The sequence below is a fragment of the Micropterus dolomieu genome, linkage group LG19 (assembly GCF_021292245.1).
Source record: "Micropterus dolomieu isolate WLL.071019.BEF.003 ecotype Adirondacks linkage group LG19, ASM2129224v1, whole genome shotgun sequence".
NCBI classification, from domain to species: domain Eukaryota; kingdom Metazoa; phylum Chordata; class Actinopteri; order Centrarchiformes; family Centrarchidae; genus Micropterus; species Micropterus dolomieu.
In genome coordinates, this window is record NC_060168.1 from 20880086 (window position 1) to 20894816 (window position 14731).

Below are 14731 nucleotides of genomic sequence, written 5' to 3' on the forward strand. Positions count from 1 at the left end.
GAGGGAAGCGGAGCAAGCATCTGTCTCCAACGAAGAAAATGTCAGGTCCTGTTAATCTTATCTGAATAGCTGCCTGCTGATGTGGATTTAATTTTACAGAAAGTGCACGCCTGCTAACTTGCGTGATTGCACACCAGACGAACAGTACACACATGCAAATGCATACATATACATGCAGTGAGGGTTATGGTGGCCTTCAGGTGCAAAACACAGCAACATTGGACAAAACAATGAGAACATAGAAAGTAATTTCACAACACAGGAATATTACAGAAAACACAACAGTTCACAAAATGTAGGGACAGCGTTTTTCCTTTATGATTGGACAGAAAGTTTACCAACTTTTCCAATTTGTAAAATGTTGAGATTTCTGTTTTGTTGTTGTTTTCTAAGTTATTGAAAGGAGCTATATGTGACTTTTACTGCTAATAGATTTCACACAAGAGCACCAGCATCTTAGACCAAAACAAATGGGCGCTACAATCCAACAGACTCCATTGAGAAAAACAGAAAAAGGTCATAGTAAAACACACATCATTCAAACTGGACAGAAACAAAATAAAACTCACCAAAACCACCTTTATTAGTCTTTCCACTGTTCTAGACAACACTTAATTTATTGCGTTAGATGAGAAAAGAAAAAGCTATATTACAGTATTCCTCTCCTCAAAGCCAAGAGTTTCACAGCTTACATATTGTTTGTGCCTTGTCTGTCACTATGTCGCTGGTAATTGTTTCCAACGGGTGCCCAAAATGCTGCCACACAAACAAGCTAAAAGTTGAGGGGGCATATGCTAATTTTACCTAGACCAGAAATATCATCACGCATCATCATCTCGTGCCACAAGATCTCGTAAAACCCTACTCGGCTACATCTTTACATAGCCAAGAGTTATTTCCTGCTATATTAATTTTCTGAATCTCATATTTAGAGCCTTAATGTGTTTCAGTTTTGTTTTTGTGTTCTGCACCTCAGGGGCACCGTAAAAAACCCATATGCAGAGCACCATCCTTACACACTACTGACCACAACTCACAACTCGTACCCGTGTACACAATTCTTGTTTCCTCAAATGCGAATATTGAGATGCAGCAAACATAAACAACACACCTTACCTCCCATCTATTCCCACACCGGTGTAAAGACGAACAACAACCCATTTACCCATCTACAATTCAATAAAACACACAACTATATACACACACTTCAGCAGAACAAATAGTGAAGCTGATTCTGTCCAGAAGCTATATCTCTGTTCCTTCACCACCCCCATTCTCCGAGCATTACCCATCATTCTCAGAGGCGACAAGCAAAGTGAGTGAGGGAGAGATACATGCTAAGTGAAATGGGAAATAAAGGAGTGAAGACGAGGAGTGGGAGATGTGACAGCGAAAAGGGAGACTAGTGAAAAGAGGGAGCGGATGATAGGGGAGTGCCACATTTGTTCATCCTCCGCACCAGGAGCCAGACCTCTGGAGGACAACACACATGCATGGCAGACAGCCTCTGGCTCATCACAACACACTGGGCAACAAGGGAGGAATGAGAACAAGAAAATGAAAGTGGGAAGAAGATTCAAGATTCAAATGAAAGAAGAGGTAAAAAGATCAAACTGTGACAAGGGACTAGAGAAGTGCAATTGCAGAGTGAAGGAGGGTAAAAAGAGGGAGGAAGAAAATGTGATCGGGAACACTTATACTGCCAGAAGCTACTGTTGTGGGTCTTCGACACTGTGACACACTCAGGGACATTCAGGGTGGGTATGCAGACTAAGCTGCCTTGAACATAGATTAGTGGAGAGCCAAAGAAACAGTGAGTGATGTTAACACTGAGCTCTGCAGTGTGGAGTTTCTTTTATGGTTCATCTATGATCACATGAGGGTTTTAAAAACCAAAAGCACTAATGTGATGTTGATATATTTAGCGAGTTTTAGATGTACCGGGTAATCATATGCTTTATTAACACACGGATTATGATATAAAGCAGAAAATTATGCAGCAATGGTTATATGGTAATATGTGGGAGTCAGCATAGACAGAGGAATTATGGGCTGGGAGCTTTGGAGGGGATAAACCTTGGGGAAACATGTTGATGATTGCGGTTCATGTTACTTTGCTGTTGATTAGCATAGGAATACAGTGGTGAGGGTGTTGCCACATTAGCTCATTGTCGTACACACTTGGCTGGGGATGTTCTGTGACACAGGGGTGCAGCAACATGAGGAGATGCTAATTTTAGCAGTTAAGCAGATGAACACATTAAGGCTCAGGCCTATGTTATAGTGGCTATACTGGTTTGTATCAAAATAATAAAAAGCATGGACTACACTTGCAGACTGTCAATCATCAGCTCCGGCTATAATGCAGCAGCCCACAGATAAGGGAAGAGGAAAAAGGAGAAGGGAAAATCTCTCTCGCTGACAAAGTATAGTAAACCCCTCTCAAATGTCTTGGAGCGAGATAACATTTTAACAGGCTGCAACTCAAAAACCAGATCTCTTATGTGCAGCAGTTGAGGCAAGGCAATGTTCCCTCGTGCCACACCAGTTGGATGACTGAGTGAGCACTGCGCAGCGCTAATTTCCCTGCCAGCCCTGGGCATGGAGCTAGGCCTACATCTCCAGAATCGCTGCAACCTCACTGTGTATCTACACACAAGCTTCTGCCTTTTATTCTGTCCAACAGCTACCTTTTATGACCTTCTCTGAGCTCCCTCCTTGTTCCCTCGCTTCCCTCTGTGGTAGTCTGATGTGAAGACAGGGCTGACGCTCAGTAATTTGGAGTCAGAGATAAGGGCAGGCAGAGGATATTACTTGTGGGTAGACAGCAATTGAATTGGCTCCATAGGGTCAAACACACCTAAATGGCAACTCGGCGGAAACCTAGGACCCATTTATTTAACTCTGGGAAGCCTCGAACAACGCAACTACAGCTGAGTGTAGGCGGACGCAATGATGAAATGCACCGTAGCAGAGCTGGAGGGGAGAGCAGGGAGGAAAACAAAAGGACGCCGTGGCTGATCATGTGGGCCTAATTTATGTGCAGAAAGGAGACTAAATAAACCTACGGGGATATCAGGTCAGTCAGGTCATTTAAACGGCTTTCTAAATATTTTTGTCTTTGCCTGCAGAAACTGGGGACAGAGCTAGCAAGCAATGAGGAGACTGTAACCTTCCTCAAATTAATACACGAAACAAACATAAATGCCATACTTCCATCATTGTTTTCATTCATTTGAGATGTAATTATGTTATCTTGTGCCCTTGTCTTCAGTGGTTTAAGGCCATCTGACTTGAGAATCAGCCCCATCAGCTGTTTCTCTTAATGGATTATTTCGATTCAATTATTTGAACAGTGGATGGAAATACACATTAATTCACAAAATATTTTGCAGATTCTCTGGAAATTTTGTTCAAATTTACAATAAATTTGGATGGAAACTTCACTCAAGATGGGGCTAAGGAGACAGGATATTGGGGTCAGTCAGACAGCCTGGTGTGTCTAGTGGACCACAAACTAAAAGTGTCTAAGAACACACAAGCATAACATACTTATCCAAACGTAGACTTAAAGCAACAATAATTAACTTTTTGGCCATCAGAATAAGCTGATAACACAATATGGTGGTCTTGATGGCAAACAGTTGCCTATTACACATCAAGTAGATATGGAACAACATTAGCATCCATTCGGAGTCCTGTGTCAGGTCAAGGAAATAAAGACTCTCATTTAAGCTCTAGTTTGGACTCAACCAACTCCTGAGGGAAATATCTGGCTATTTAGCTGCTAAATGCTCCACTGTTCACCAGCTAAATGGAGAGCTTGGCAATAAAACAGTCATGATTCTTATCGCAATATAATTTTCCTCAATAACAATATAACAAATGTTCAATAAATGTTTGAGTTAATTAATTAGAATCACGAACAAATTAGCACTAAGATATTTATGTGTGGAGGAAAAGTAACTAAAAATGATTTTGCTGAATTTTACTTGTGCATTTTTGTTGGAAGACATAATGACTTGACATTTATCGTGATAATTATCAATACCAAATTAGATGAAACTTTTTATTACCATTATTATCATCATGATAATATATCTAGCCATATCTCCCATCCCTAGCTAGATGCTAACTTTGTCTGCTGAGCAGGTAGTGGGAACACGACTTCTTTCCCATTATACATTATTATTATTATTATCCATTGCAAATATAAAAATTATGAATTACTACAGCTTTAAGTACTTTTGTCCTTACATACTGCATGCCTGTCAGCACATCCACATGTGTAACTGACTTGTTCGACTGCAGTATTCGCAGACAAGGCAACATTTCATATAGAATGCTGGTTTATCCTCTGCTTTTCTTCGCCTCACTGAGACTGTACTTTGAAATGCAGTTGCTAAGTTTTACACAGTTGAGTAGATGACACCTGGAGCCAGAATCAAACTATGCAACAAGCTTAAAAAACAAAGACAAAAGACAGAACAGCTCTGATCAAACCCCTTGAGATTCCTCCTGAGCCCTCTGGCATCTCCATTTGTGCGTGTGTATATGTGTTTGAGTGTATTGCATGCTTGGCTGGAGAAAATGCACACATGAGCGACCCCAGAACTAACAAACAAGCACAAAAAGTAATCCAAAAAACAAGACCACATAATCTCAAAAGTCTGTGCCTCTCATTCCCCCTCACAAAAAAAAAAAACCAGTTTCAAAGGCAGGAGTAGTCTGATTCATGCTTGATAGTTACCCAGCGGTGAAGACGTGATTGACGTGGCTGCAGGATCGTAGCCTCCCTGGAATTGAGCCAACACACTGTGGCTGCCGTGCGCTGGTGGAGGGGGAGGAGGGGTGAGGGATGACTGGATGTGGAGTAACGGCAGCAGCAACGGCAGCGATCTCCTCACACAGGGTGTGAACCTACAATACAGGGAATAGGGTCAGAACTCCTCCCCAGTGGACAGAATGAGATTTGATAAAAGGATGACAAAGGCACACCATTTAACAGCTGTCTTTTGGAGTTTAATCCTTTATTGGCACTGGGCTAAATGCCAAAGACCCAGTCTCTGCTCAGCCTCCCCTTTACTACTAGCCCAATGACATTCAGCCCCCGGAGCCAGGCAGTAACAGCAGGGGTTTTAAAACGTAGTGATAGTGAGCATAAAGTAAAGGTTTTGCCAAACCTTTGAATGAGATAGACAGAGTAGGGTGGCTAGGCTCTAACTCAGCAAACCTCTGTGACTGGCCCAGTTGTTGGGCTGTTTATTATCAGCAGACAGCACACTCAGGCCTGGAATATAGGACTGCTGAGACATTGGGTGCTGGCCGCTGGGAAGAAACAGGGAGTGAGGCGACACGGGAGGAATGCCAATGAGTGTCCGCTCTCCTCCCTGAGATTTCATTTGGCACAACACTGCCCTGCAAAGCAACTCTATTCCGGCCTCAGGTTTTGATAGCAATGTTAACGGCAACTAGAGTCTTTTCTCTGTTTCCAAGCCTTACATCCTGACCATTAACAAATAATAAAAAACACATTAATCCCCCTTTGATACTGCCAACCCAGGCAGCTTGAAGTGAAGAAGATGCACAGACAGGCTTAGAAACAAGGGCTCTTGGAGGAATAGGAGGAAGATATTTTGAGAATGTTTGTCAGCCAGCAGCTTGGTTTAGAGGTGTGTCACATTTCTAATAAGTCTAGTGGGGGTGCAGTTCAGAGGTTGGCAGGAATAAAAGACAGCACTCCCTAACAGTTCAAAACAGATATAAAAGTTTAATGCCAAGCTGGTAGCAAGCAGCCAGCAGACAGGGAATCAGCTGAACTATTTTCAGAGTAGTAAGTGGCATTCATAATTTACATTATAGTTTAATATGAGGAAATAGAAGATTCCTTCGTATGTATTGTCGTCCTCTTCCTGCCTGTAACAATTCTACAGCACTGATGGCTGCACTGTAGCCACTATGTGTTTGTCTAGGAAGGCTTGTTTGTATGTTTATTTACGTTTGTCTGAATGACAGAATATTTCATTGGTTTAAAGCACTCAATATGCTAAATTTTCATGCGACATGCCGTGAGAGTGTCAAAATGAAACAGCCTGACGTTATATCACCAACAGCTGTAAAAGACAAAGTGAGAGACAGTTTTCATTTTCAAATCAGACAGCCAGAATCCTGCACAACAGCTATTTCAGACTCTCAATCTCAATAAATTAAATCTTCCTGGTCACAGCTAATAATGAGATGTGATAATATGAGGATATTAATATGTTCAAAGGTTGCCATAGATATTCATTTAGGTACAGCAGGACCACCCAGAAGGAGGAAACAGCAGGGAGTAACAGAGCTAGAGGAGGAACGAAGGCATAATGTGGAGCAAAAATACTAAATACAGACATGTGTGCAGAAAACTAGATTGAGCTGTCATAGCAATGTTTGCCTGGAGTGTGAAACTGTTAAATGTTAATTAAATGTTAAGACAACAGTGAAGATAGAAAGGTTAATCAGATGTGAAAACATCAATAAATTGCTTCATTGCTTACCGTGTAGAAAAAAATACACAGAAGGTACACTCAGATGTCTAGATGTTATGTATCAAGCAGCTCCAAAGACATCTGCCAATGCACTGCACAAAGGTCTGGGTAACAAAACCAATGTCATTTTACATAAGCATGTAACTCGGACTGAAACACAAATGAGAATGTTAAGCCATAACCACAGTAGGGGTAATAAAGGCCCCCAAAGAACAAATGTCCACTTTACCGAATTAGACAATAAAACCACAAGAAATCACTGAGCTGCTGAGCTGCTCCACTGGAGACGGAAAACAACATTAACGCTGTACAAGGCATTTGTTTACATAAATGACAGTATGTTCAAGGCTAGTTTTAATGTTGTAGCCTCTTCCATCTGTTTACACTCTATGTGAGAAAAGTATATCAATTTTCATTTAAATGTGGAGGTTAAGCAGACAAAAATGCCTAACAATAAAGTTCCATGGCAATTTATACCCGTCTGTACAAAGCAAAGATATGTATGCTCAGTACTGTTCAGAATGTGAAAGAAGATTTTGTTTTGTGTTGTGACTGGTTTAATAAATAAACCACAAAAATATGGTGTCAAGTATGAAAACGCAAATGCAAAGAGTCTCTTAAATTGCAGTGTTGAAGGAAGCCGTCAAGGTTTTGTTTTTTTTGTTTTTTTACAGGCTAGCCTTTCTTTTACAAGCTTTGTACAATGTATTTTACCATAGAGGGTACCTTTCTAAAGTTAAATGGATATCACAATATCTTGAATCTAAATGGACAGCTCTGTTCTGGGCGGTAGAGTTTGAACACCTTGTCATTTCAATTATTTAGGATTATTTCATTCAGTCAACAACTGCACTCCCGCAGAGGTTTTGTTGCCTAAGACTCATGAATGTTGAATGTTGAACACAATTTCTTATTTAAAATGGTGAAATGCTCTGATTTTCCTGTCCAGTACAGTAATATATATTTATGGAGCTCAGAATGTGGCTGTAAAACCTCAGTATAATATTTCAACTTTTAAGGAAGACCATTTAAATAATCCCTTTTTGGGAAACAAACGGAGAACAAGTGGAACAGAGGGTAAACACGACATGGGGCCAAACTTCAGCTCTCAATCGATGTGAAGAACTTACATAAAGCTTTTTCATAAAGGCTGTCAGCTGTGCTAGATTCTTCAACAGCTATTTACAGCTGTTGGTAACAACCCACTACAAATGGCCCACTACTTTCTGTTGTTCTTAAAATGTGTGTGCCCTGAAAACCTCAATAAGGAGGTTGCTGGAGAGATATACAGTGCTGGCTTCAGTATTTATTCATTATTTCATTTCATTTATTAATTCATATATCTTTAGATGTCTTCTGTCATCTCCATTTTTGACATTAGAACAACAATACTGAAAAATCTGGATAAGTATACAGTTTTGTCCCTAATGTCTGTGTCCTGTGTCCACTTTCAAAAGCAAACTGGAAACTTTTGTGTTTTCTCAGACTTACGAATAATGATGATTGGTTTATTAACAAATGTGTCTGTGCATTGTCTGTGTTTATAGTTAATGTCTATGGAGTATATGTGGGTATTGCACTGTCTTTGGGTGGGTGTTTGTAAATGCATTTCAATGTAAAGCACACTGAGTCTTTTTGTAAGGAAATGTGCTAAAATTACCTTGCCTTGCTTTTTCTAGTGTGAATGCACTACATAATTAAAGAACCTGGTGAGAATGATTATGTACTTTAATATGGAACTGGGACACCGTCAAAGTTGGACAGTGTGAATAAAAGGCTCAAAAAGTTCAGAAGAGCCGGGAGAGGGTTCTCAGACACTTGCCGATTTAACTGTGGGTCACAGTACAAGCCGATGTAGACTCTGACATGAACAGACTCACTAATGTGTAAGTCTGTGAGGGTGGACACTGGGAGTGGGCCAGAAAGCCTGTGAGCACACAGCTTTATCAGCCCACAGCAAAGCCGAATATTATCAGTTAGCCCACGGTTGTAGGCTCCAAAATTGTACCGCCCATCTGGATTTCTTACAATCCTCCTGATTAAAACTCTGCCACTGGGCTTTCATAGATCATTATCTTCTTGTTGGGGAAAATAGACGATGCGCTTTAACCACTCAAACAAAATCTGATACTGTATAGCAGTGGTTGGCAATAGGCCGCCCGCGGACCAGAACTGGCCCGCCAGCAATAATATGTGGCCGGTGGCCAGATTGATTTGATAGCAGAAAAATAAAAAATAAATAAATTGATAGCAGCTAGTGCTAAGTGATTGTGCGTCCAAAATAAAAGCGCAACGTTTTTTGCAGCAATGTTTTATGTTGAGTTTATTGAGAGCTTTTAATTTGAAAAGTTCTGAAGGACATTCAAGAGTCTCTGGCTTGCTTGACACACCTCTGAAAAAGCAGTCACTAAACGTGTCATTGGATCCAGGTCAAACACCATGACGCGCACACACTGCATCACATGCTTTATTGTGAGCATGAGCAAAAGTGTCCTTATATTCGTTTTGTCTAACAAAGGAGAAAAAATATCCGCCAAATGTTGGGATTGATCAGACAACCCTCCCAACGGGAGTCCCACTCATACTAAGGATTTGAAATAATTTGACTGGTCCGATGCCAGACTTGTTTGCCGACGCCTGCAGAATATTATAAGGATTTTGCATTATTACACAAGATTGTATTATATTTTTTGCCATGTTTTGGAAGGCTCATTCAGATTTTTTCACTTCAGGAAAGTGGGCATGCCAAATGTCATGTCCTTGACAGATATATACTGACAGCTAGACAAACAGACAGAATGATGGTTTGACTTCAAGTCTAACTCTGTAACTTTCACAGAAGTACAACACTGACACTAACATGATGTATTACTGAATACCAACATTCCCTTTCTGTCTATTCCTTACTTCCCTCATGGCTACGCACTGACCCTGAGAGTTTAGCCGCTTCAAACAATAACATTTCAAAAGGGATCCAATCTGTATGGGCTTTCATGGAGGACACCAGGCTGTCAAAGCATCTCTCTCCATGGTGGATAAGGGGTACTTATTGCCCTCAGCAATTCTCACGCATCCTCCTGCCAGCTTTCCCCTACCAGGATAGGGGTATGAGAATTTAGTCATATAGCTGCAGAGGCAGCTTGTCAATTTAAATAGGACAGCGCACTGTAGAGCACTTCAACCACACAACGCAATTCATCATCCACAGTGTTAACCCCCCCTCCCCAGTCACGGTAATGTTGGCCGTATAATGAAGCATTTTGTCATTGGGAATGAGTGTGCACTCATTCAGAAAAGTCTCAGAAAAGTAATGTTCCAGAGGCATGAAATAGCTTTTGATGGAAGTGGTGCATTATGGGTTGGATTAGTTTAATTTAATCAAATGTCTTGGAAGAGACTGGAGGTTAAAATCTGGTTGTTGGTCACCAGAAACAACTAGAGCATCCAACGTACTGAAAAGGAGTACCTAAACACAGGGCAATCCCGGAACACACACAGAGAAATGAAGACGTGTTTACAACCAGAGTTCAAAAGGTTGTTTTCCCTGAGAATAGAGCAGAATTTTAAGTAGAGAGGAGTGTCACTATTGTATTTCCAGTGAAGGAGGAGAAGAAATAGCAAGACAAAAAGATGAGAAACACAGATTGCCAATGAGCTGACAGCATTAGCTGTTTGTGAGTGCAAATTTAGCCCAATTATAATGTGCTTACAAAGAAGAGATTTACAAATCACTCAGTTAAAACCTGTTGCGCTTCATGAACTAGTTCTTACGTAGAAATTAGTAGTTACAAATTATTTACACCTAGTAATTGCCAGGTGTAACTGTTGTCTTGCTAACTGACCTAACAGGCAAATCTAACGTTAGCTTGCCAAGCTAGACCAGACGTCGAAGCTGGACTGCCTGGTCCAGCTAGGCCCAGACGGTACAGAATGCAGACTGGTAACTGGAGGAGTGTCATTTCTGGGCACTGTCAAGGTAAGCAAGGCACCAAACCTAACCCCCAACTGCTCGAGGCATTGTGCTATGTGGCAGCCCCATCACTCTGGTATCTCTTTACATTAATGCACGTCTATAGGTCCATGTGTGTATTTTGAAACAAAAATCAAGAAACAATAACAACAGAGTGAAACAATGAAATTCCCAAGGGAACTAATAAAGTACTTATTATATATTATTATTGCATTACAAGCATTATACCAATAACAATTAAATGACCAAATGGCACTGGTTAGGTTTAGATAATCAGATATTTCCTACTCAGTCTAAACTGTGTGAATACTACTATCTCTAAAACACACAAATCTTTCCATATGCAATAACAGTAAATTGATATTTCGGACACTTACTAGTCATCATTTTGCATAGATACGTTGATTTTTACATCTCATAAAATGTTGAGCATTGCATTGTGGCATTGTTAGTAAAAAATCTGTTTGCTTTTCCGTTACATTGTGGTATGTTTGAGGATATGATGGAGACTTGTACACACTCAGAATTAGAACACTCAAATAGGATAGTATACCATACAGTACACTGTGGTAAATTGTTTAACTTTATATAGTATACATAGACTGAAAAACAGACTGATCCATAAAGAGAGTGAAAAGCAGGAAAGCAGGAAATAGAAAAGAAAGAAAGAATCCATGATAAGGCAAGGGGAGAGAAATAGGGGAAAGTGGAAATAGGGAATGAAGAATCAGAGATCGTGACAGATGAATAGGCTGGATATCCTATATTCTAGTGGAAAGTAAGAGAAGTGCTGAACACGTCCAAAAAGAGATCCCAAGAACATGGCAGCAGTCTTGTTCCAACACTTCCCATTAAGCCAAGGTGTGTGGAATGACAAGTGAAATACTGGGAGGACTTGCTGTCATTCTCACTCATTTCAAAAGTATTTCAGCAATCCCAGAGCCGGTCACTGCAGCCAGTGTTTGGAATAAGAACTATCTATACCTTTACAGCAGCAGGGTCCCAGAGCACACTGAAACTAAAGTCTTCTCCACGCTCTTAACAGGACAGAGCTGTAGTGTTTAAGAGTTACACAGTACAATGGCCAAAATGATTCACCCACCACAAACAATGAAAACTGAGTTGCTGAGCTGACCTTTAAGTCTAGTGTGGGGTTATTTCACTGTAATTTGGTTGTTAAGATAACATTATTGTCACTTAGCGTAGTGGTTTCTGTTCTGCTGAGCCAGTAGAGCAGGTTTGTCTTATAACTGGTGTCCTGCAAGCAATACTGTTTCTCTAAGCACTTTTTCAGTTCAATTCAATAACTGTATTCAACTCCAGTGAGACAATTAAAAAGTAGCCTACATAGAGCAGAGCACAGACACACGAATCCAAATAAAACTCATACAATGAAGTAATACAGTAAGAAGATAAAGAGCATAACAGTACACTATGATTTTGTAAAGTACACACATTCCATACTTTTGGTTTTGGTCCTTAGTTCAAATTAAGGGGAATCTTAACTGCTACTCTCTACAATGATATTTAAGACAATAGTGTGTTTCCAACTCCTGGGGAAAGTCATTAATCCCAGGCACAGTGGTTCAATCCCTGGCTCCTCTTGGCCTTATTGCCCAACATCAATTTTCTAGTCGCTGAGAAAACATCCCTGCAGCCAGGTTCAAAATCTTCACTTTCCCACAAAAGTGGACGCTGTTATAGCAGCACATGGTTTTGGATGAATAAAATTTTCAACAATCACATATTGGTGTGATGTTTGGGTGTCCTCATACATTTGGCCATACAATCTATAAGGTGAGTAGTAATAGCTAAAGTGTGTCATACCTTTGGTAAAGTAAATGACTGTACAATTACGGTAATGACTTTTATTATAAGTTATAGCAGTAGTTTTACTAGTATTGGAACTAGACTGACGGACTATAGGCAACAGCAGCATGGCTCTATGGCAGTGTTGGTTGTTCCACCACTATTCTATCTTTAATAATTATTTAAAGGTATTGCCATAAACATTTGTACAGATATGTGTAGTCCCCAGAGGATATATGCTACAGACTTTAGTAGTTTAGTAGTATAGTGCCACCATTTTTTGTGAAATGCACTGACAATTTCGTAAAGATATTCATTTTCCCATAAGGATCAAGTAGAATCACCTCTGTGACCCCTTATCTCCTCTACCGCCATCATCAGGTCAGAATAACTGAACTAATGACATTCCCATCAGCCTCTTCTGTACTTCATGTTGAGATCTAATTAGCAAATGATAGCATGCTAACATGCTAAAGTAAGATGGCGGGCACGGTAAACACAAGTGTTAGCATTCTGCCTAGTAAAGCACAGAGCTTGCTGATGGGCTGTGGACTCTATTCTTGTTTTCATACAGCACTGAAGTGTGAATATCACCTTTCCAGCTGCAGCTTCAATCAATGTCTGCCGCTGCCAAGTTGACAGTCTTGCCATGGAGCAGAAATACAGAGCAATCAGCAAAACCAAATAACACACAGCAGAATCTACCTACACAATCATGTCTGCAAACAATTTTAATCCAAAACATATGTAAAGTATAAAATGGAAAATAATAATAATTCCATAATTCCAACAAACATAGTATAGCGCCTTATCAACGGCAGGACATATCTACAGAACTTCCTTGAAGAGCTCATCTGTTTTCTTTACCTTTTTCTGTCAACGAGTCAGAGGGTTGAGATAGAGTTGAATAAATATTTGCCCACCCCAGCGTAACAGCTTGGAGCCCAGCAGAGGTGACGAGCCACACAGAGTGACCGTCTCTGAGCATGTCCTCCCAATTTCTGTGTCCTTGCTTCCACCTTGCATACATAAGCACGGCCAAGACTCACAGTTTCTTTGCGCAACCGAGGCCACATAGCGGAGACTTGCCCTCGGGGTGCAGAGGCAGATGAATAATGGCAGAATGATGCACACACACACACACACACACACACACACACACACACACACTTTAGCATGGATGGCTGCGGAGTGAATCAGATTCATCACCCTTGCAGCGTCAGTGTTGTGATTTACACATTAAGCTACAGGATCACCAGCAGAAAGTTTATCCCAGCTGTGATGCAGTGACTGGAGTGTACCGTGAGTCTGGTATTCAGTTTGATGTGAGCACTGTATCTTAAAATGCAAAAATATGCTCTGTGCAATGAGAGAAATATGTTTCTCCAGAATGACAGGATTATGTGAGCCAACATGACATGCTGAGAAAGTAGAGGCAGGAGTGCTGAATGTACGTTTCCACCCACCTGCGTGTGATGTCGTTGAGCTTTAAAGCTAGGTTTTCTACTTCGGGAGTTTTTTTCTTTGCTTAGTCTCTCATTTAAGCACAACCACAATTTGACCCAAACATAGCACTAAGTTTTTCGTGTGACAAACTGGTAAATTGCTGTCCCTGATTAGTGCTATTGTCACATAATCAATTGAAGGTGAGTAACACAATCATCACATAATTTATGTCAGAAACAAGTAATCTGTGTTTCAGGCTTGGTGATCATTTCTCTAAATATTGCACCGCTGCCAACCATGGACTCTAATGAAATGTATTTGTGCTGGGTTATACATTGTGTCTAATATATCACATGTGCAGTTACTGTTTCAGTTGTCGCCTCAGTCCCACATGCCTCTGGGAATATGTTGTCCCGGCCCTGGCTCTGTTTCAGTACTTTGCCTGAACTTTGAACAATTTCGGTTTCCAAATGGGAGGACATTATACGCTGCCCACGTATCCATTCATACGTGAAGTTTTGTCTGCCGACTGGGGCTCTCCAGAGGGTTAAGTGTTGAGATTACTTGCAGGCCATTTTCTCTGGTAATGAACCCTGCCTGGGTAGCAAGATGTAGCTGAAGGTGCTCGGTAGGACATAGGAAGCTTCCTCCTGCTGATTGCCCAATTTAAATAGCTTCTTTTTTTTTCCCCACTTGGGAGACACAACCACAAAACTTTACAGCTCCTTATGAATAAATATGATGACACCTTGTGTTATTGCACCCCCTGATAGTCCATCTTTGGTATTATGGCCAGTAAATACGGCCATTAAATCTGTTTTCACCCACATTAACAGTGCCCCTGATACACAGCGATTGAATAACAATTTAAATGGGCAACAGAGGTATAAGTGTTGCCAAGCTTGTTGTGTGCATTGGGCGAGTCCCTCTTGTCACCGCTTCTTTTAACGCTCACTTAAAGAATTGAAGTGTTTTCTTA

General features: G+C 40.7%; 1 protein-coding gene across 6 annotated transcripts in view; it reads right to left on the minus strand.

Annotated features, from left to right (window-relative positions):
• Positions 1 to 14731, minus strand: part of drp2 (dystrophin related protein 2) — a 166133-nt gene that overhangs the window by 109351 nt on the left and 42051 nt on the right. For all 6 annotated transcript variants that reach the window (XM_046031090.1, XM_046031088.1, XM_046031087.1 and 3 more), the window contains exon 2: positions 4751 to 4920. Coding sequence is in view for 5 of the 6 variants with exons in the window: in XM_046031088.1 (XP_045887044.1) it covers positions 4751 to 4920 (170 nt within the window). In the remaining variant the exon portion in view is untranslated. The remainder of the gene's footprint in view (positions 1 to 4750; positions 4921 to 14731) is intronic.